Here is a 24,606-nt window from a genome sequence, read left to right as displayed (position 1 = left end):
TCTGTTTTCCAGGTCTGTTGTCTTTCTGGTAAGGTACTTGACATTCTTTTCAATTGTTTCATTTCTCTGGTTTTGCTTGACTACCGCTTGGTTTCTCCTTGAGTCATTCATTTCTACTTGTTCCAGTCTAATTTTCAATGATGTATTTTCTTCACTCACTTTTTTTATATCTCTTTGTAATTGTCCAATTGAGTTTTTATCTTCTATGGAATTTTTTTCCATTTTATCCATTTTATTTTTTAGAAAGCTGATTTCTTTTTCCAGCTCACTAATCCTGTTTTCCTTGGAGTTGTTTACCTTTTCCAGCTCACTAATCCTGTTTTCCTTGGAGTTGTTTACCTTTTCCAGCTCACTAATCTTGTTTCTCAATGATTTGATTTCTTTATCCACTCTGTCTTTGAATGCATGGGATGACTTCTCCAGGCTCTCTTGCCAAGCTTCCCTTTCCTTTTCCCATTTCTCTTCCAGCTCTCTTGTGAGAGCCTTTTTGATTTCCTCTATGAGGTTCTTTTGTATTGAGGAGCAGCTTATATCCCTCCCAGGGGATACATTTGGGGACAGTCTGTTCCTAGTCTCCTCAGCATTTGAAGTCTGCTCCCTCTCCACACAGAAGCTGTCAATGGTTAGAGCCCTTTTGAATTTTTTGTTCATTTTGTCAGAGTAGGAATCAAAGAAAACAAACTGACAAGTGAAACAATTGGTCTGTTTTGCGGGGGATGGGGCTGGATGGTATTAATGGGCTTCCTCTACAGACTGGGGGTAGGGCAGCAGAGAGCCACTAACAGAACAGCAATGACTGTACTGAGTCTGTGCTCTGAGGCTCCGAGAACTCACCGAGTCAGTCCAGGTGGGGGTTGGGGGTGGCCGGGCTCTGAGAGACGCTGGCTTTCTGGGGTTTTAATCTTCACCTCCGGTGTTTACACCCTCTCCCCTGATCCTGGCTTGCTGCCAAGACGGAGCATCCACACTGGGGCAAAAGCCCTTTCACAGAAACGGCAGAGATCAACACCCCTCCCCCTCCGGTCTGAGCTGTGTGAGCTGCCTGTCTTGCTCTGGCTGCCTGCCCTCAGTCTGTGCCCAGTCTGATTGACCCTCCCCTGAGCAAACACCGACCTTTTCTGGCGACTTTCAAGGATGTCTTCTCTTGGTGATTATTTGTGGATTTCTTTCTGGGTCAAGCATTAAGTCAGAGGCTTGTTATGAAGTAAGTTCTGAGAGAAAACGAGGAGCTCAAGCAGCTGTCTGCCTCCACGCCGCCATCTTGGCCGGAAGTCCGTATTAGTCTTTCTAGATTTTTCTGAAAGCCACTTGTTTGTTATTTCTTATAGAACAATAGTATTCTATTATATTCATATATCCCAATTTGTCTAGCCCTTCCCCAATTGATGGATCCCTCGGTTTCTAGTTCTTTGCCATCACAATGATAGCTGCAATAGTCATTTTTGTACATAATAGATCCTTTTCCATTTTTTATGATCTCTTTTGGACACAGATATAGTAATGGTATCGTTGGAGCAAAAGGTTCTCCATACTTTTCTAAAATCATTGAGTAATATTCCATCACAAGCATACACCACTTTGTTTAGCCATTCCCCAATTGATAGACATTCTCACAATTTTCACTTCTTTGCCACTACAAGGAAAGATGCTATAAATATTTTAGAGCATGTAAGTTCGTTTCCATTTTCCCTAATCATCTTGGGAAGCACCTAATAGTGGTATTGCTGAGACAAAGGATATAGATATTTTAATAACACTTTGAACATAATTCCAAATCTCTCTCCAAAATAGTTGAAGAAGCTCACAAATCCAGCAACAATGAACCAAAGTCCCATTTTTTCATGTCCTTTCCAATATTTGCTACTTTCCTTTTCTTTCCTTTTAGCTAATCTGATAGATGTCAAATGCTACTTATTTCAAGATTGTTTTAGTTTACATTTCTCTAATCAATAATGATTTGCACTGAACTTCTGAGGGCAGAGCCAAGACGGCAGAGAAGACACACATTTCTTTCTGACCTTTTCCTACAACTCTCAGGTGAATTAGCAAATCCAGCCTCTGAATTAACTCTGGACCATCAGAATCCACAAATATTGTGAGTGCAACAAATTACTAACAGAAGATAATTTTGAAGATTGCCAGAAAAGATCTGTTTCAATCAGAAATGGAGGGAGGCGGCCAAATGCAAGCAGGCCAAGCACAGACAACAGCACAGAGTCTCAGGGCTGTGCAGACTCCATGGTAAGGTGGGTACTCCATGCAGAGGAGAATCTACAGGGAGGAATTTATAGCAGCAGTGTTGGCTATTCTGCCCCGGTTGCAAGCCAGTAGATCAGCAAAGAAGTTATAAAGCATCCAACACAAAAGGTAAATAGTGAACCCTGAAATGCCAGAATCTCATGAGACCTGGCCCACTTCCACACAGCACCAGGAGTGAGTCAGCACAGACTCAATGCAGTTGCAGCCATTTGTAGAGGAAGCTTGGAAAATCTCCCCTGCCCTAAAAGTAGAACTTAACTTTTTAAAAAAAAAAGTAAAAAAGCAAAGAGAACTCTAACAATAGGCAGTTTTTATGGTGAAAGTGAACAGATTTCAAACCCTGAGGAGACTAAAAGCATATCGTCTCCAGATGAAGTCCCAAAAGGTGATATAACCTGATCTCCATCACACAAAGCTCTCCTAGAAGAAATTAATAAGGATCTTAAAAGAGAGCTACAAGAAAAATGGGGAAAGGAAATGAAAACTTTGCAAGAGAGTTTGGAAAAGGCATATAGATAGATAGATTGGATAAAATGGGAAAAAAAAAAAAAAAAAAAAAAAAAAACTCCCAGAAAAACAGAATTTGCGAAATGGAAAAAAATTCCATAGAACAAAACAACTCATTTAAAAATTCAATTGGACAAATACAAAAAGAAATTTAAAAAAAATAAATGAAGAAAATAATTCACTAAAATTCAGAACTGAACAAATGGAAATGAATGACTTAATAAGACAACATGAATCAGTCAAACAAATCCAAAAAAAAGAAAAAAAATGTGAAATAGATAATTGGGAAAACAACTGACCTGGAAAATAGATCTAGGAGAGACAATGTAAGGATTATTGTACTCTCTGAAAACTATGATGTAAAAAAGAGGCTAGACACTTTTCCAGGAAATCATTAAAGAGAACTATCCAGATGTCATAGAATCAGAAGGTAAAATAACCATTGAAAGAATTCACCAAATACTTCCTGAAAGAGACCCCCCAAAATTAAAACCCCAAGGAATATCGTGGCTAAATTTCAGAACTGTCGGACCAAGGAAAAAATATTACAATCAGCCAGAAAGAAACAACTCAAATCCTGAGGAGCCACAATAAGTATTACCCAGACCTACCAGCTTCTACTTTAAATGATCGAAGGGCCTGGAATCTGATATTCTGAAAGCTGAAGGAACTTGGAATGCAGCCAAGAATAAATGACCCTTCTAATCTGAGCATTTTCTTTCAAGGACTAAGATGGACATTCAATGAAACAGGTGAATTCCATTTATTTCGAATGAAAAGACCAGACCTAAACAAAAAAATTTGGCTTCCAAATATAGAACTCAAGAGAAGTAAAGTAAAAATGAAAAGAACTCTTGAGAACTGTATTTCTGTTATGGTTATACATAGCGAGGGCATGTATAATATAATTTTATTGTTATAAAAAAAGAAACTAGAGGTGGAAAGGGGATTGTACCTGAAAAAAGGAGAAAGTGAAGGTAAAATGAGGAAAATTAAATCTCAGGAAGAAGGAAAGAAAACCTATTATAATTGAGGGAAAGAAAGGAAGGTGATGAACATTGTGTAAATCTTACTCTCATCAGATTTGGCTCAAAGAATATTAGACATATTTGGATTCATCGAGAAACTTCCCTCACATTATAGAAAAGTGGTAAGGGAAAGGAGAAAATTTCGAAAGGGAAGGGGTAGGCTAAATAGAAGGGAAAACAGAAATATTAGAGGAAAGATATAAAAAAGGGGGAGGGTCTCTAAAGGAGGAGGAGTGCTTGAGTAAGTAAAATACTGAAGAGAAGGGAAAAGGAAAGAGAAAGTATAATTTGGGGGTTAATAAGATGGTAGGAAATACAGAATTAGTAGCTTTAACTAAATGTGAATGGGGTGGTCTCCCATAAAATGTAGCCAGAGTCCTACAATATGTTGTTTACAAGAAACACATTTAAAGCAGAGTGATAAAGGTAAAAAGCTGGAGCAGAAAAAAAAAAAGCAAAGGTAACCATTCTTATCTCAGATCAAGCAAAAGCAAAAATTGATCTAATTAAAAGGCATAAGGATGGAAACTATATCTTGATAAAGGGTACCATAGATAATGAAGCAATATTAATATTAAACATAAATGCACCAAATGTGGTATAGTATCTAAATTCCTAAAAAAGTTAAGAGAGTTGTAAGAAGAAATAGACAGCAAAACTATAATAGTGGGAGATCTCCACCTTCCACTCTCAGAACTAGATAAATGGAATCACAAGATAAATAAGTTAAAGAGGTAAATAGAATACTGGAAAAGTTAGGTATGATAGATCTTTGGAGAAAATTGAATGGAGACAGAAAGGAGTACACTTTCTTCTCAGCAGTTTATGGAACCTATACAAAAATTAACCATATGTTAGGACATAAAGACTGCAAAATCAAATTCAGAAAGGCAGAAATAGTAAAAACATTTTTTTTTTTAGATCATGATGCAATAAAAGTTACATTCAATAAAAGGCCAGGGGAAAATAGACCCAAAAGTAATTGGAAACTAAATAATCTCATTCTACAGAATGAAGGGTTAAACAGCAAATCATAGTTGCAATCAATAATTTCATCCAAGAGAATGACAAAAATGAGACAACATACCAAAATTTGTGGGATGCAGCCAAAGCAGTAATAAGGGGAAATTTTATATCTCTAGATGCTTACTTGCATAAAATAAAGAGAAGATCAATGAATTGGGGTTGGCAACTAAAAAACCTAGGGGGAAAAAAACAAAACAAAACCCCCAAATCGAATACCAAACATGAAATTCTAAAAATAAAAGGAGAGATGAATAAAATTGAAATTAAAAAATTATTGAATTACTAAAAAAAAAAAAAAACAACCCTAAGAGTTGATTTTATGAAAAAACAAAAAAGATAAATCTTTAGTTAACTTAATTAGAAAAAAGGTAAGAGGAAAATCATTGTTAGTTTCAAAAATGAAAGGGGAGAACTTTCCACCAATGAAGAGGAAATTAGAGCAATAACTAGTAGTTACTCTGCCCAGTTTTATGCCAATAAATTTGACACCCTAAATGAAATGGAGGAATATCTACAAAAATATAGATTGCCCGGATTAACAGAAGAGGAAATAAATTACTTAAATAGTCCCATTTTAGAAAAAGAAATAGAACAAGCTATTAATCAATTTCCTAAGAAAAAATCCCCAGGACCAGATGGATTTACATGTGAATTCTACCAAACATTTAAAGAACAATTGACAACAGTACTATGTAAACTATTTGGAAAAATATGTAATGAAGGACTCCTACCGAATTCTTTTTATGACACAGACATGGTCCTAATACCTAAACCAGGTAGGACAAAAACAGAGAAAGAAAATTATAGACCAGTCTTCCTAATGATTATTGATGCAAAAATCTTAAATAAAATATTAGCAAAGAGATTACAAAAAATGATCCCCAGGATAATACACCACAATCAAGTAGGATTTATACCAAGAAGGCAGGGTGAGTTCAATGTTAGGAAAACTATTAGCATAATTGACTATATAACTAAATAAAACCATATGATTATCTCAATTGATGCAGAAAAAACATTTGATAAAATCCAACACCCTTTCCTGTCAAAAACACTAGAGAGTATAGGAATAAATGGACTTTTTCTCAAAAGTCGCTAGCATCTATTTAAAACCAACAAACATATGTATGGGGATAAACTGGAACCATTCCCAATAAGATCAGGGATGAAATAAGGTTGCCCACTATCACTATTACTATTTAATATTATATTAGAAATGCTAGCTTTGTCAGTAAGAGAAGAAAAAGATATTAAAGGAATTAGAATAGGTAATTCGGAAATCAAATTATCACTCTTTGCAGATGATATGATGGTATACTTAGAGAACCAATTAAAAAACGATCAGAAGTAATCCACAACTTTAGCAAAGTTTCAGGATACAAAATAAATCCACATAAATCTTCAGCATTTTTATACATCACTAACAAAATCCAACAGCATGAGATACAAAGAGAAATTCCATTTAAAATAACTGTCGATAGGATAAAATATTTGGGCATCTATCTGCCAAGGGAGGGTCAGGAAGTATATAAGCAAAACTACAAAACACTTTCCACACAAATAAAGTCCCATCTAAGCAATTGGAAAAATATCAAGTGCTCTTGGATAGATTGAGTGAATATAATAAAGATGACAATATTCCCTAAACTAATCTATTTATTTAGTGCTATACCAGTCAAACTCTCAAGAAACTATTTTACTGACTTAGAAAAAAGGGAAATCATCTGGAAGAACAAAAAGTCAAGAATTTCAAGGGAATTAATGAAAAGAAAAGCACATGAAGGTGGCTAAGCTGTATAAGGTCTAAAACTATATTATAAAGCAGCAGTCATCAAAATCATTTGGTACTGGCTAAGAAATAGAGAAATTGATCAGTGGAATAGGTTAGGTTCACAGAACAAAATAGCGATTATAACAATCTAGTATTTGACAAACCCAAAGATGCCAGCTTTTGGGATAAGAATTCACTATTTGACAAAAACTGCTAAGAAAATTGGAAAATGGCAGAAGCTAGGCATTGACCCACACCTAACATCATATACAGAGATAAAGTCAAAATGGGTTCATGATCTAGACATAAAGAATGATATAAACAAATTACAAGAACATAGGATAATTTACCTCTCAGATCTGTGGAGGAGGAAGGAATTTGTGACCAAAGAAGAACTGGAGATCATTATTGATACAAAATAGAAAATTTTGATTGTTTAAAAATTTTTATACAAACAAAACTAATGCAGACAAGATTAGAAGGGAAGCAGTAAACTGGGAAAAATTTACATTCAAGGGTTCTAATAAAGGCCTCATTTCTTTTTTTTTTTTTTTTTTGGAATTTTTTTTTTTTTATTATATATATATATATATATATATATTTTATAATATTATCCCTTGTATTCATTTTTCCAATTTACCCCCCCTCTCTCTATTCCCTCCCCCCGACGACAGGCAATACCATACATTTTACATGTGTTACAATATAGTCTAGGTACAATACATGTGTGCGAATATCATTTTCTTGTTGCACAATAAACATTAGAATCCGAAGGTACATGCAACCTGGGCAGACAGATATTAGTGCTAACAATTTTCATTCCCCTCCCAGTGTTTCTTCTCTGGGTGCAGCTACCTCTGTCCATCATTGATCAACTGGAAGTGAGTTGGATCTTCTTTATGTTGAAGATTTCCACTTCCATCAGAATACATCCTCATACAGTATTGTTGTTGAAGTGTACAGTGATCTTCTGGTTCTGCTCATTTCACTCAGCATCAGTTGATTTAAGTCTCTCCAGAAGGCCTCATTTCTAAAATATATAGAGAATAACTCAAATTTATAAGAAATTAGCATTCTTCAATTAATAAGTGGTCAAAGGATATGAACAGACAATTTTCAGATGAAGAAATTGAAACTATTTCTAGCCATATGAAAAGATGCTCCAAAATCACTATTGATCAGAGAAATGCAAATTAAGACATCTCTGAGATACCACTAAAACCTGTCAGATTGGGTAAGATCACAGGAAAAGATAATGACCAATGTTGGAGGGGATATGGGAAAACTGGGACACTAATACATTGTTACTAATACACTAATGCATTGTTGGTGGAGTTGTGAACAGATTCAACCATTCTGGAGAGCAGTTTGGAACTATGCTCAAAAAGTTATCAAACTATGCATACCCTTTGACTTAGCAATGCTTCTTCTACTGGACTTTTACCCCAAAGAGAATGTGAAAACTATGCATGTATTTTGAAAGTAAAAGCTGTATATGAAAAAAAAATTGCCGTCACAAAAAAACATGATATTTTTGTATATAGCTAGAGTTTGTTAAATAAGATATTCAAATTAGAATGTAAGCAATTTATCCTCCTTTTGTACCTTATAATTAGTTGTTCATGTTTGTTTTTTTATGTTTCTCTTAACTCTTATGTTTGAATTTTAAAGGAATGTTTGGTCTTTTCATCAGGATTGCTTGGAAATTCTCTTTCATTAAAAGTCCGTTTTCCCCCTTATTGGATTATACTCGATTTTTGCTGGTTATGTTATTCTTGTTTATAAGCAATATTCTAAGCTTTCAATTTCTTTTGAGTAGTGACTCAAAATCTTTTTTTCTGCCTGCTTGCAGTATTTTTTCTTTGATGTGAAAGCTCTGGGTTTTGGCTACAATGTTCTTGAGACTTCTCATTTTGGGGTTTTCTTCAGGAGTTGATGTGTCCGTTCTTTTTTATTTCTGCTTTACCCTATGGTTCTAAGAGACTTGGAAAGTTTTCTTTAAAGATTTCTTGAAATATTTCTTAGGTTTTTTTTAGCCGTAGTTTTCAGGTAGTCAATTCTTTTAAAAATTATGCACATATCTTACCTGTCTATTTTTTTCTCTTTTTTAGGTTAAATATGTACAGTTCTTCTAATAAGCATATTTCTATATTCATCATGCTGAGCAAAAAAAAAAAAAAATCAGATCAAAAGGGGGAAAAAACATGAGAAAAGAAAAAAGCAAGCAAACAAAAAACAACAAAGGCGAAAATTCTGTGCTTTGCTCCACAGTCAGTCTCCATAGTTCTCTCTCTGGATGTGCATGGGATTTTCCATCCCAGGTCTATTAGAATTGCCTTGAATCACCTCATAGTTGAAAAGATCCAAGTCCATTACATTTGATCATCACATAATCTTATTGTTATTGTGTATAATGTTATTTTGGTTCTATTCACTTAGCATTAGTTTATGTAAGCCTTTCCAAACTTTCCTGAAATCAGCCTGCTCATCATTTCTTATAGAAGCATCATATTCCATTACTCCATATACCATAATCAACCATTCTCCAACTGATGGGCATCCATTCAGTTTCTAGTTCCTTGCCATTACAAAAAGGACTGCTGCAAATATTTTTTGCATGTGTGGGTCCTTTTTCCCCTTTTATGATCTCTTTGGGATAAGTCTATGTATTTATTTCAATAATTAGAAATCTGCCTTCTCAACTTCCCACACCAATTCCTTCCCCTCTTTTGAGATCTAAAGAAAAACTTGTTCAAACACATATATTTAATCAAAACAAATTTCCACATTAGTTATGTCAGGAAAAAATTGGCTCATTTTGCACTGAGTCCTTTATGAATAGCATGTTTTGTAATCTGTCCAGTGATTCTTAAATTATCTCTCCTTGTTCTATTTTTCAGGTCAGTTTTTTCCCATGAGATAACTTTATGTTTCCTTCTTCAGTCTTTTTATTTTAATATTTCTTGTTGTCTCAGAGACAATAGCTTCTTTTTGGTGTATGATTTCTAAGATCTTGTCAAAATGTAAAATATTTTGATCTCTGATCCCTCAGTTCTTCCTTATTCTCTCAGTTCATCAGTATTTTCCTGGACTAACTTTTTTCCTTATGTTGACTTGATCAATTGTCATTCATTTCAAAAAGTCTTTTTCAACCTTGAATTGATAGTTCCTTTGATCTTGCATCATTTCTTCCCCATTAACACTTTTTTTTTTATTCTGAGGCTGGGGTTAAGTGACTTGCCCAGGGTCACACAGCTAGGGAGTGTTACGTGTCTGAGTCTGGATTTGAACTCAGGTCCTCCTGAATTCTATCCACTGCGCCACCTAGCTGCTTCTTCCCCATTAACAGTTAACTCTTTTTACATCTTCCATTTTCTGCCTCTTCTGCTTCTGTTCTCTAGTAAGTGAATCCTTATAAAAGAAATCATAAAACCATATTCACTGCATTCATTACAAATTTATGCTATCCAATCTTTATTGGACTGTTACTGCTTTATGACTGTTCTTTACTCATCTGATATTGATTATAATTTTCATTGCAGTGACTCTTTTTACAGGCAAACCATTTCTCTTTAAGCTTTCAATTCCAACCTTTCTCTGCTCTCAAGAAATAACCTCATCTGGTACTACTTCACACTTCTTAGATTGACTAAAATGATATGAAAAGATAATGATAAATGTCATAGGGGATATGGGAAAACTGGAACATTAACACATTATTGGTAGAGTTGTCAAATGATTCAGCCATTCTGGAGACCAATTTGGAACTATGTTCAAGGGCTATAAAATTGTGCATATAGTTTGATCTGGCAGTGTCATTATTCTTTTTGTTTCCCAAAGAAATCATAAAAGAGGAAAAAGGACATACATGTGCAAAAATGGTTGTAGCACTACTAGAAATTGAGTGGATGTTCATCAGTTGAAGAATAGTTGAATAAATTAGTATATATGAATGCAGTGGAATATGATGGATCTATAAGAAATAATGAGCGGGCAGATTTTCGAACATATTGGGAAGACTTATATGAACAGATGAACATTATACATAGTAACAACAAGATTATGTGATGGATTTGGCTTTTCTCAACAATGTGGTAATTCAAACACAATTTCAATAGACTTAGGATGGAAAATGCTGTCCATATCTAGAGAGAGAATTATGGAGAGTAAATATGGATTGAAGCATAGTATTTTTTATCCTTTTGTGTATTTATTTTTTCTTTCTCATGGTCTGATTTTCCCTTTTGGTCTGATTTTTTTTTTCTTGCACAACATGTCAAATATAATATAGTATGTTTAAAAGAATTGCACATATTTAACCTATATCAGATGACTTGCTGCCTTGGGCAGAGGGGTAGTGAAGGAGGGAGGGAGAAAAATTTGGAACACAAAGTCTTACAGAAATGAATATTAAAAACTATCTTTACACATAGTTGGAAAAACAAAATAGTATTGAAAATTAGAAAAAAAAATAACCTCATCTTTAAAAAAAAAATTCAGAAGATTATTATTCACCTCTCCCACCAAGTGCCTCTAAGCCATATCTCTTCTAAATTTCCCTTTTACTCTGTAGGACTACACTTTTCTCTTAGTCACTCAGACATGTATGGTATCTTCAATATTATTCTTATTTCCTCACTTGTATTTCCTCTATGTATCTACTCTGTTGCCAAAGCTTGTTGTTGCTACCTTTAAAATAACATCTTTCAAGTACATCTTCTTTGTTAACTCCCAGAGTACATACAGACATTTCTTGTCTGGACTATTGAAATAGGTTTTCAGTTTCTTTCTTCCTTGAAGACTTTTCTCTGTTTCAATTCATCCTCCACTGAGCTGTCAATGACTTTCCTAAGGTACTGGTGAAATGATGTTATTCCTTCTTCAATCTCAGTGAGAGTGACTCCATATTATCTCTAGTTTCAAATACAAAATTCTCTGATGTTTAAAGCATTTTACAGTGTGATATTTTCTTACCTTTCTAATCTTTGTTTTACATTTTATTCTCATGATCTCTTTCTGCTGACCTACCTACTTACTATTCTTTGTATGTAACAATCTATCTCCACACCCTGAGATTTTGTACTGGCTATCCCCATACCTGAAGTGTTTTCCTCTCTTATCATTGCCTTTTAGTTTCTGGCTTCCTTCATGGTTCAGCTTAAATCTTATCTTCTTCAGGAGACTTTTTCTTACCTTATAGATATTAGTGTCTTCCCTCTGAGTTTACTTTCTATTTTGTATATATCCTGTATGTACATAGTTATTTTCATATTATCTAGTTAGAATCTGAGCTCCTTGAGGACAGGGAGGATGCTTTTGCATTTTTTTTTTTAATTCACAGAATTTAGAATGCTTGGCACATAATAAAAACTTAAATCTGTTTGACTAGCAACATAATACAGTGGAACAATTATTGAATTTGTAATCAGAAGATCTGTTGCATGGCCTTGACAAGTAATTCATCTGTAAAACTGGGGGATTTGGACTAGATGACTTCTGAGTTCCCTATCAATTTAAGTGATTTATAATTTATCATCTCATGATCTGATATGAATTTCCTTAACTTTTCCTTAACTTAACTTTTTTTTACACTTCTTTGTCTTTGTTCATGTTTTCCTTCTTTTTTCATCCTTAGGGAAAAAGGTATTTATTCTTTATTAATGTTAGCTAAATATAAATCCTATATTTGTGACCTTGATCATTGTTTCCCATCTCTTCTCTTCCATTGTTCATCACTACTTTTTCTTTTTTGTCTTCAGTTCTTCCCTTAATTAGCCTCTCATCCTGTTAAATTTCTTATTTTACTACTCCCTTTTACTGTCATCTTGTCTCTTTCTTCCTTTCACAACTAAATATTAAGAAGAGGCTTCTGCTACAGTCTTCTATTCCCACAATTCTATTGAAACATCTTTCCTTAGGTTCCCCCTTTTTAGTCTTTATTCTTTACCTTTCTGTAGCATTTTGTTTGATTTATTATTTACCTGTTCTATCTTGATACTTTCTTTTCTTACTGTTTCCATGGTACTTCTGTTTTTTGCTTTTGCTCTGATCTTTTTTTTTTTTTTTAACTATTTATTTATTTCCTGCCCCATCCTCTTGCCCTATAAGAGAATTTCTCAAAACTCAATTTCCATTCTTCTTTCTTTCTCTGAAATTTCATCCAGTGTTATACCTATATTTATTATCTGTACAAATGTACAAAAGATGCCCAACTCTCTGACCTCTCCCTAAAGTTCCAGTGTTCCACTTTTACTTCTTCATCTGAATTCGAGCCTTATATTCAGTATATTTACAACTGAACTACCATCTTTTCCCTCTCTGTTCTTCTTCTCTTCCATCTCAGTTTTGCAGCAGTTCATACAAGCTTTCTCTGAAACTGCTCGTTTCACCATTTCTTATGGTACAGTAATTTTCTATTACATTCATAGACCATAGTTTGTTTAGACACTTCCCAGTTGGAGGATACTTCCTTAGTTTCTATTTTTCACAGCAGTTTTTTCAAATAGTAAATCCTTATCTCTATATCTGGCTTTTTAGAATTTATCAAATACTGTGCCACTGTTTTTTTTGCTTCTTTATGCTATCTATATTCCACTGATGTATGTACATATGTATGTATGTATATATTCCACTGATCAAGGTTTCTCTTTTTTTTTTTTTAGCCTAGTACCAATAATTTAGATTGTTATTTCCTTGTAGGTTAGTTTGAGATGTGGTACTACTAAACATCTGTTGTTTAACTTTTTTTTTTCATGATTTCTCATGAGAGTCACACCAGGTGAGTTTGTAATTTTTTTTTCTAGCTCTGTAATTAATCTAAGTAATTTTCTGGTAGTTTGGTAAATGTTGGCACCTCCTAGAAGTTTTCAATCATTGTTCACTCTTCCTTCTTCATCCTCATAAATAGTCATGTTAATTATACCTTCATTTCTGAATATATGCCTCTCTGCTTTCCCTACCTAGCAAATCATCTCTTATTATGAGTAATGGAAAAAAGTGGCTCATAACCCACCAATAAATCATGTTTAGGGCTACATGCAATATTTCTGTAGTTTCCTACCTCTACAAAGAAGAGGGGGAACTTCATTTTTTAAACTTATTCTCTAAGGTTAAGCTTTTCAGTCATAATTACATAGTCCTTTTTTGGGGGCGGGTAAGTTCTTTTCTTTTGTATTATATATAATGTATGTTTTTCTGGTCCTGTTTATTTTCATTTCTTTCAATTCATGTAAAATCATCTCATGTTTCTCTATTACTTATGTAATATTCCATGACATTTGTGTACTATAATTTTTTTTAAGCTATTCTCCATGTTGTTTTCATTTCTTTGCTACCCCAAAAAGTACTGCTTTGAATATTTTGCTGTACATGGACCTTTTTTGTCTTTACACTCACACACACGCACACACACACACAGGATTATCTGGGCTGTATATGGGACCTTTCTTTTATCTTTAAGCCTGCATGCGTGTGCACACACACAAAGACAAAAGAGTGGCTAGATTGATGTTTGTGACCTCAGATTAGAATGTTGAGCCAGAGTATTGATAATAATGAAATTGAGATCTTCTCACTAGTAACTAAATACTTTCATAGTTACTTAGACTTAGATATATAGGGTATTGCCTAGTTACCTGGGCAGTCAGTTAGAGGAGGTGGTATTTGGCTTAAGCTTTCTTGGTTTTATTAATGATTATGCTTTTCATAATGGAGGAATTTTACTCAGATTCTGATTTAGATGAACAAGGAAGAATTGGTAGACGAAATAGAAATGTTGGAAATGTTAGTCAAAAGAATACATAACATCTTAGCATTCATGTTAGATAAGGAGAGAACACTAGATGTAATATTATATGTAACCTAGATTTTAGAAGAATTAGATTGCAAGAAGTGTAGCATAAATATAAGTATGATCTCATTATTAGTCATTAAGCTAAATAGAATTTTAAGAATGAAATTTTAGTGGATAGAGCACCAGCCCTGAAATCAGGAGGATCTGAGTTTAAATGTGGTCTCAGATACTTGACACTTCCTAGCTGTGTGACCCTGGGCACGTCACTTAACCCTAATTGCATCAGCAAAAAAAAAAAGAAAGAAAGAGACATTTTAATGTGAGAATAATACTGAAGAAGAGGAGATATCTAAGGCACCAGTATGATTTATAAGGAGCTTAATGAACATAGAATTACATATACAAAAAATGGAAACAAAGCTGCAGGAATTGCATAATTCTATAAGAACAGTGAAGGCAGACTGTCAAGAATGTTGTAGAGGTCTATGTTGTGCTTCAGGCAGGAAATTTTATTAAATGATCTTTTTAGCTTCATTTTATGATAATCATGCTACTTTTATGCAAATTATAAAATAAAATATTTTATATTTTGTTGCTCTCACAGTTGTTAAGTATTTTCTGGAATCTTTCTCATACTTAAATTTGATGATAACAGGTCTGTCTGTCTTTTTGCCATGATTCTTTTGGGTGGAATTTTGAGATTTAAATGGTTCATGAAAAAACCAGCTTAATTTTTTCTTTTAATATTAATCTCCTCCTTTATGTAGGACAACACTGCTGGGTATTTCTAAAACCAAAGCCTATGATTTTTAAAAGGTGAGAAATATTTTGGAAAAAAGGGAGACTTTTTCACTGTATCTTTATAAAATTGAAGATTTGCTTTGAAAATAGGAGTTTTTTTAAGTTAACAAGAAATAAACCACAAACTGAAAATGTCATAGAAGTGAATAGTTGATAGTTGAACAAAAAAGCAGGTTATAAAGAAAATCTTTTAAGAGTGGGATTGGATTAAATTGCCTAGGCTGTCATTGCATCTATGATTCTATGGAAAGTAAAAAAGACAAATCTGCTGAGGAAATGAAAATTACAAAGGAAACATGATGGCTTGGAGAAATGAACAAAAGAAAAGAATGGCTCTTAATAGGTCTTCTTTAAAGTTCTTCTGTTGCTTATTTTGTGGGTTTTTCCCCCCCAGAAACACCATTTCATTTTACTTTGCCTAAGGAAGATGATGTTATCCCACCGTTGACCAACACAACCCCACCTTTGATTGGGCATCTTAAATTAAGTCCAAGGAGACACAGTACTCCTATTGGTGAGTAATATAAAAATGACACTCTTTGGGCAAGAAACTCTAAAGTGTCAACCTTTATAAAAATGATATCATTATGACCATATAAGGAATTGCAACTTGGTTATATCTTTTTTTTTTTTTTTTTTTTTCTTCTTCTTCAAGAAGATTATGACTGAGGTTCTCCATACTTTTCTTCTAATCCTATTGGGGATCTGGTGCAATTTCCAGTTTCTTAAGTTTTGGTAATTTTGGGGGCCAGTAATTGTATAATAGAAAATGATTGTGCTTGCTTTTTCACAGAACATAATTGGGGTTTAGAGGGGAGTCAGGTATAAAAAGAAACTAAACAAATACTGAGTTTCTTGAGGGCAGAAGATTTGTTTTTGTCTTTGAATTTCTAGAGTTTAGCAGAGGGCCGGGCATATAGTAAGTGCTTCATAAATATTTTTTCATTCATTTTTTGATTGAATAAGCAACTACTTTGTGAGTAACACTAGAGAAAAGGGAGAGTTAGAATGAGCATCAGAAAAGAAAGGAAGGAAATTTCTCATAGGCCTAAAAAGAGATAACCTAAGTTTTAGGCAGGGACATAAAACTAATAGACGATGTCTTCTTGTGCAACAACCTGTACAAATTATACTTCTGCTTGACAAGCAGGAATATTTAGGTAGCTCCCTCCTCTTCACCAGTTCAGTAGTGTTCTACATTAATCTATTTGTTTTCTCTAGTCAGTGCTGGGAGGTAACTGTCATGCCGTCTGGAGTTTCCTGCTACCTATGCCTGATGCTGGCAGATGTGGGTTGGATGAGGGCTCATGCAGCATCCTAAATCCAGATGTGGAAGTGGATCTGAATCCTGTTGCTCCTCTTAAGACCAGGTGTCATTTATAGCGTGTAGTTGTGGATATTTCTGACAGGATCTATTCTAGGTACAACTACGTGGATCTTGCAAACATATGGAATTATAGAGGGAAACTAATGACCCTGAGGTGCTGTATTTAATGTTTGTGTTTTAGTGGGTTTTTTTCCTTCTTCCTCCTCCTTTCTTTCTTTCAGTTGTGGACAGCTATTCAGAGAGCCCCTTAGCAACCAGTGATGTCATGGCTGAAAGTTCTATGGGTTCCAATGATGTTACTGTTGAAAGTGAAAAAGGGCATTCCAGAGTTGTCCCAGAAGTGGATGAAAAATTATGTCTGAGAATGAAACTTGTCAGCCCTGAGACTGAGGCGAGTGAAGAGTCCTTGCAATTTAGTTTGGAAAGTAAGTTAATTTTTTTTTGCATATCTGGGTAAGCTATGATAAAAAGCTTCTGACCCCTTATTTGTATCAGTAGAACAACTGAATAATATATCTTGATTATTCTTACTATTCCCTCTTTTTAAATTTTATATCAGCTTTATTGATGATTTTGTTTTTATATCATATGCCTTCTCAGATATCTCCCTCTCCTTTCCCTTTAAGCGTGCCTTATAACAAAAATTTAAAAAGAAATTTTAAAAGTTCAGCAAAACTAACCAGCACATTGATCATCTCTAATAATGCACATATATCATATCCACCCCACTATTCTCCAAATCTGCAGTGAAGGGAAGGAGATACAAGCTCTCCTTTTTTCCTAAGCAATGTGAATAGAACATTTGACCAGTATACATGAGTTTTAGAGCGTTAATTTTTGTGTTGTGCTCAATTTTCTGATCTTTGAAGCATTGGGATTGCTGTTTGTACTGGTTGCATTTTCATACTTTGATTTGGGGGAGAGTGACATCTAGATAATTAAATAATAATATGAAAGAAGTATTAAATATTCTTGATTGTTCAATAAAATAACTCCTAGTTGTTTGTTAGTGAATCTGACATAAAAGAAAGTGAATAAAATAGAGCCATAATGCCCATGAGGGGTAATTTGGGAAAACATCATAAAATTAGCATGGAATCTTTCTTTCTCTCTTTGTCTCTTTCTTGCTTGCTTGCTTTCTCTCTCCCTTTCTCTTTTTCCTTCCTTCCTTCCTTCCTTCCTTCCTTCCTTCCTTCCTTCCTTCCTTCCTTCCTTCCTTCCTTCCTTCCTTCCTTTCCTTTCTTCCCTCCTTCCTTCCTTCCTTCCTTCCTTCCTTCCTTCCTTCCTTCCTTCCTTCCTTCCTTCCTTCCTTCCTTCCTTCCTTTCCTTTCTTCCCTCCTTCCTTCCTCCCTCCCTTCCTTCCTTCCTTCCTCCCTCCCTCCCTTCCCTCCTCCCTCCCTCCCTTCCTTCCTTCCTTCCTTCCCTCCTTCCCTCCTTCCCTCCTTCCTTCCTTCCTTCCTTCCTCCCTCCCTCCCTTCCTTCCCTCCTCCCTCCCTCCCTTCCTTCCTTCCTTCCTTCCCTCCTTCCCTCCTTCCTCCCCTCCTTCCCTCCCTCCCTCCCTCCCTCCCTTCCCTCCCTCTTTCCTCCCTCCCTCCCTTCCTTCCTTCCCTCCTCCCTCCCTCCCTTCCTTCCTTCCTTCCTTCCCTCCCTCCCTCCTTCCTCCCCTCCTTCCCTCCCTCCCTCCCTCCCTTCCCTCCCTCCTTCCCTTCCTTCCCTCCCTCCCTCCTTCCTCCCCTCCTTCCCTCCCTCCCTCCCTTCCCTCCCTCCTTCCCTTCCTTCCCTCCCTCCTTCCCTTCCTTCCCTCCCTCCCTCCCTTCCTTCCTCCCTCCCTCCCTCCCTCCCTCCCCTCCTTCCCTCTCTCCCTCCCTCCTTCCCTTTTCACTGGTTTTCTCCTTGTTTTTTTTTTTTTTTTAAATAATAACAGCTTTTTATTTCTCAAAATACATGGAAAGATAGTTTTCAACATTAATTTCTGCAAAACCATATGTTCACCCCCCCATAGATAACAAGCAGTCCAATATAGTTCAAACATGTGCAATTCTTCTAAACATGTTTCCACATTTGCCATGCTGTGCAAGAAAAATCAGATCAAAAGAGGGAAAAACATGAGAAAAAAAAACAGTCAAGACAACAATAACAAAAAAAGGTGAAAATACTATGCTTTGATTCACATGCAGTTTCCATAGTTCTCCCGTTGGATGCAGGTGGCTCTTTCCATCACAAGTCTTTTGGAATTATCTTGAAAATCACCTCATTGTTGAAAAGAGCCAAGTTTGGGTATACTTTCAGATTGTTTTCCAGATTGGCTTGCAACTTCCCAAGTCCACTCACAGTGCATTTAATGTGTTTGTTCTCCTATACCCCTTCCAGTAATTGCCTTTTTTTTTTTTTTTTTTTTTGCTCACCTTTGCTATTCTGAAAAGTATGAAATAGAACTTCAGAATTGTTAAAACTTGAATTTTTCTTACTATTAGAGATTTCATATGATTGCTGGTGACCTGGATTTCTTTATTTGCAAGCTGCTTAATCATAACATTTGACCATATCGGGATGTCTTATTCTTGTTCTGTGTTTGTACCAATTTATGTAGTTTGAATTGCTATAGAGATTTTTTTTCCTGATTAGCTTTTTGTTCTAGTGGTACTTGCCTTGCCTTTTTTTTTTTTTTTTTTGTCCAAAATCTTTACAATTTTATATAATAAAAATTATCCAGTTTACTTTTTGTAATAATTTTTATTCCTCTTTGGCCAAGAACTTTCCCCCTTCCCTTTAGTTGTGAAAGTTCATTTGCTTTTCTTATTTGTTTAATATAATCTTTTATGTTCATCCATTTAAGCATATTGTGTAATATGGTGTAAAATCTTTCATTTCTCTCAGATTGCTTTCCATTTTTTCTAATAGTTGTAGAATATTGAGTTTGCACAAATAGATTTCACATTATTGTTTTAAATTTAATTTTTCTTTTTTAAAGTATTTTAGTTTTCCAAATATATGCAAAAATAATTTTCAACATTCACCTTTGTAAAACCTTGTGTTTTAAAGTTTTCCTCTTCTCTTACTCCTTCTCCTTCCCCAAGACGGCAAGCAATCTGCTATCGATTAAAACAGCACATTGTACTATGCTTGATTTTTTCTGAATTCTAATGCTATTTCCATTATCTTGTGCCCTTGTAGGCACATACCTTGATACAGTATCTATTTACCAGGGAAGTTTAGAGAAGTGAAAGGCAAAAATTTTGAGGCCAAAGAAAAGTCTCTTGGTCATTCACTCCAACTAATTGAGCAGAGATGCTAGTGCCTTGAGATTCTCACTAGTTCATTGAAGTCTTAAGTCCACAGCTGGAACTCAGGGGCAAAAAATGATGCATTAGAAGAGCAGATTTGGAGTCAGAGGACTTAGGCTTGAATCTTGGCTCTCTTAGCTACTAATCTAATTGCAAAATAAGAGAGTAAGACTAAGATGACTAAGGTCCCTTCATGTTGACTTGTTAGAGGTCTTAGAGGCCTGTAAAGGTCCTCTATGACCTTTACATCATTCAATTCAATCCAATAAACATTTGTTAAGTGCCTGATATGTGCCAGGTTCTATGCCAAACCATGGGGATAAAAAAAGAGGCTTAAGACAGTTTGCCCTTAAGGAATTTACAATCTAATAAGGAAGACAACATGCAAATAAATATATGCAAAGCATTCTATATACACAGGATAAATCAAATAATTAACAGGAGAGGAACTGAAATTACAAAGGGTTAGGGAAAGATAGGGAACTTTTTTGCCTTTTGTTTTTACTGTCAGAGATCATAGTCTTTGGAGAAGTGGTTAAGTGAGACTCCATGAATGTCTTATATCTTATATATATAAATAATGGAAAAAGTAAAACTAGTAATTGTTAAGTAATCTTTGCTACTACCCCTCAGAATTTAGTTCACTCTTGTTTTTAAAATTTTTTAAATTTATTTTTCATTTATGGAATAAAGCAAGCATTTCTGTAACATAATATAAAAATCTGTTATGCACAATGTGCTTTTCCCTTTAAATATGTAATAAAGTTTTATCATGTAAATTTCCCCCCTTTTTTTTCTTCCCTCCACTTTCTTCCTCTCCTCTAGAAATGGCTACCGTTAGATACAAATATGTATATAAATGGAATACTTATTATATATAATATATAATATTTATTAGTTCTTTCTCTGGATTGTAGATAGTGCCTTCAATATGACCTTTTTAGTTAATTTGGCTGTTTATAGTAGTCAAAAATAACTTATTCACTCAAAGTTGCTTTTAAAACAATATTGTTGTTATTGTATACAGTATATTTTTATGCTCATTTTGCTTTTCATTATTTCATCCAAGTCTATTCATGTTTTTCTAAGATCATTGAGCTCTCATCATTTCCTATGGCGTAGTCTGTATTCTATCATACAACTTGTTTAGCCATTCTCTAATTGATGGGCATTCCTACAATTTGCAATTCTTTTTTACCATAGAAGGAGCTAATATCTAAATATCTAAAAGATATTTTAGAACATAAGAGTTCTTTTCTTTTTTCCCTAATTATCTTTGGAAATAGACTTGGTAATGGTATTGGATCAAAGGATATAGGCAGTTTAATAACTGCATAATTCCACCAACAATAAATTAATGTCCCAATTTTTCTGCATTCTCCCCAATATGTTACTTTCTCCTTCAGTTATTTTAGTCAGTCTACTAGATATAAAATGATATCTCAGGGTTGTTTTAATTTATATTTCTATAATCACTAATGATTTAGGGCATTTTTTCATTTGACTATAAATTATTTTGATTTATCTGTTATTCTTAGGAACTCCAGTTTCTGTCTGGATTATTTTTATGGTATCAAGACAGCTATAACAATTATGAAGCTTACCTTATGGAGAATCAGAATGGAATAGCTAAGCCTTTGAATTTGGAGTCAGGAATTCCTAGTAGACTGTGTAAAATAATTGAAGTAGAAAGCAACATATTGGGGAGAATGCAGAAAAATTGGGACATATATCCTTTGATCCAACAATACCATTACCCCAAGTTAAGAATCCCTGATTTAGAGATGCAGTTTAGAACAGTGATTTAGGGGATTAACTAAGAAATTTCATGTGATATTTTTGGCTATGCCTACTTAGTCCACAGAAATGGTTTAATAAGGACATTGATTGTTAGGAATGGATAATATTTGTATTGTTAGATCATGGTTAATGATTTTTTTCCTATTCCTATTATTTTTCCCTATTTCTGTTCCTTTCTGCTGCAGTGTCAGGGAAGAAAGAGTAGAAAAATAAAGAAAAGCTTTTTAAAAAAGTAGGACACTAACTGGATTTTTTTCTCTTGTTTTTCTCCCTTTCTTCCTTGCCTATGTTTTTGTTCAGAGCCTGTAAGTGGTGAAAAGAAAAATGGATCCACTGCTGTTGCTGAGTCTGTTGCCAGGTAACCAGAGCTTGTTGCTATGCAGAGTAGTCTCATACAGAGCCACTGATAATGAAGGAAAAGATGATATATCAATAGTAGAAAAAAAATTAAAATGAAACCTAGAATAAGTTATTTTATAGGAAGAAAGTTGACCAAGTCACAGCATTTTTCATTAATAACCTCATAAGACCAGCATTTTGTTCACTAATCCTTGACTAAATGTTGACTAATTATTTTTTAAAAAATTTACCCCACTAATCATATAGGATCCTTATCCTGTATAAGGATAATGTAAAAAAGTATATCTTTTTAGTCTTGGTGAGGTTGTAACATGTGGCAGGAGATAGTTGGAAGGTCTTATATAGGATCATTATGGACTTTGTCTCTCAGGGATTTTAGCTGTTAGTCATTATATAAGATCATTTCTAGTCAGTGTTTCAAACTAACTGCTATTTTGTGATGTATAATTATTATTATTATTATTGTTAGCCATTACATAAGGTCATTCTGGTTTATGTCCCAAACTGATTGCTGTGTTGTGATGTTTTATTATTGTTTTGGTGATGGTGTAGTGTCTTATAGTTATTGTTGTTATTACTGTTTCTTGCTACAATGCCTTGAGGGTGACTATATCTCTAGACTCAGGCTTGTGTAATTGAGTTTTGCCGCCTGATGGTGGTGAAAGAGTATAAAAGTCTTCCATCTACTACTGATTATATTAATAAAACATTAAATTCCAGTAGTACTGCTTTAAGCATGGCTGAAAGGGCTTATGAGCTTTGAAATAATCCTAGTCCTATCTCATTGTTTACTACATATTTTGGACAAAAGGATTTCATCTCTCTGGATTTAGTATCTCTTTCTTTAAAATGAACTTGGTGTTTCTGGTGAGATTTATATATTACTTTTGATCTGTTAACTATTTCTTATGAATATCTTATTAGTGGAGAAAAACTCATTTTTACCATACAGTTTTTGCATTATTTTATTCCTGACATTGTTTATTGCAGGTCTACATATACAATTGAACTTACTTCTAAAGTAAGAAAAAACCTGAGAGTGTAGGAGAAAGAGAAGTCATGCAAAACAAGAGTGGGAGGTTAACAAAAGAAGAGATTGGAATGAAGTGAAGTGATTGTTGATGATTTGTGTTACTGATAGTGGTATGAGGGTATTAGTATGTTTGTCTTATTTTAAAAACAAATCCAAACTGAGGGAAATCTTGATCTGTAGAAAAAAAACAGATTGTGGGAGATACTCTTTACAAGTAGGTTTAACACAGGAGTACTTTAGTTTTCCTTCCTTCCTTCCTTCCTTCCTTCCTTCCTTCCTTCCTTCCTTCCTTCCTTCCTTCCTTCCTTCCTTCCTTCCTTCCTTCCTTCCTTCCTTCCTTCCTTCCTTCCTTCCTCTTCCTCTTCCTCTTCCTCTTCCTCTTCCTAGAAGGAATTTAAAGGAAGGATTATTTACCTGCAATGCTTGAAAGATATTTCTAATGTATAGCATAGTATCTGACACATAGTAGGCACTAAATGCTTGTTGCTTGATTAAAAAGTATTTCATCTATCTAAACAAATAAAGAATTATTGCTTTACTTCATCTTTCTTAGTTCTCAGAAGACAGTGTCTGTGTTTAGCCGTGTTTGTGAAGTTCAGCAGGATGATGAGGCCAAAGGCCATGTTCTCCCATCAGATCTTATCAGGTAAGCATTATTTTCATAGTATCTTTGCTCTTGTATCAAATTATGAATTGATTGCTGCCAAAAACTCTTTATGTTTTTTTCTTTGTGGTTTCCAATTTAGCTTTTCACTTGAGTATGGCATATTCAAGCCAGACTGAATTGTGTTTATTTTTAAAATAGTCTTTGAAAAAGAAAAGAAGTAGTCCTTTCTCCTTCCCATGGCCTTTATATCAGCATTAGATTCTGTCTTTTGTTCCATCTTCTCTAGATGGTGGCATCCTCAATCTCCCCCTCTCTATTAAATATTCAACCTCTCCCTATTTATTGGTTCCTTCCTTCCTTCCTACTTTCAAACATGCTTAAATCTACCACTCCCACATCCTTAAAAAAGCTTTCTTTAGCTCTACCATCCCTTTAGCTTTCATCCTATTTCTTACCTTTCTCAGTGAAATTCTTTAAAAAGCTATCTATACTTGCTGACTTGATTTTCTCTCCTCTTACTCTTTAATCCTTTGAAATCTTACTTTTTACCTTATCACTGAAATAAAACTCATTGCTCTGAAGTTATCAACCATCTTATAATTGCCAAATCTGTCTTCCTATATTGTATCTGACAATATTGACCACTCTCTGCTCCTGAATACTATGTCCTTTTCATGACCCTCTTGGTTTTTCTCCCACATGTCTGACTACTCTTCAGTCTTCTTTCCTGGCTTATTATCTATATTATGCTCCCTAACTATGGATGTTCCTCAAGGTTCTGCTTAGGTCCTTTTTTTTTCCTTCTCCTTCTATACGTTTTCTCATGATAAAACTTCATTAGCTCCCATGGATTTAACTGTCATCTATATATAAATGACTGTCAGAGCTACATATCCAGCCTCAGTCTTTTCCTGAGTTTCACTGGGAATTTCAGACTGGATGTCTCATTGACATCTCAAATTCAACATGTCCAAAACTGAATTTATTTATCTTTCCCTCCAAATCCATCCC

The 24,606-nt window shown here is 34.5% G+C and overlaps 1 protein-coding gene across 4 annotated transcripts in view; it reads left to right on the top strand.

Annotated features, from left to right (window-relative positions):
• Positions 1–24,606, top strand: part of TP53BP1 (tumor protein p53 binding protein 1) — a 125,678-nt gene that overhangs the window by 55,348 nt on the left and 45,724 nt on the right. For 3 of the 4 annotated variants that reach the window (XM_074289425.1, XM_074289423.1, XM_074289424.1), the window contains exons 13-16: positions 15,579–15,698; positions 16,733–16,936; positions 21,896–21,953; positions 23,542–23,634. In XM_074289425.1, coding sequence (XP_074145526.1) covers positions 15,579–15,698; positions 16,733–16,936; positions 21,896–21,953; positions 23,542–23,634 — 475 coding nt within the window. The remainder of the gene's footprint in view (positions 1–15,578; positions 15,699–16,732; positions 16,937–21,895; positions 21,954–23,541; positions 23,635–24,606) is intronic. The other variant, XM_074289426.1, reaches the window with a different exon arrangement.

This window comes from Sminthopsis crassicaudata, chromosome 2, assembly GCF_048593235.1.
Source record: "Sminthopsis crassicaudata isolate SCR6 chromosome 2, ASM4859323v1, whole genome shotgun sequence".
Lineage (NCBI taxonomy): Eukaryota > Metazoa > Chordata > Mammalia > Dasyuromorphia > Dasyuridae > Sminthopsis > Sminthopsis crassicaudata.
Note: the sequence above shows the minus strand (reverse complement) of the source record. Positions and strands in the feature narration are given on the sequence as shown.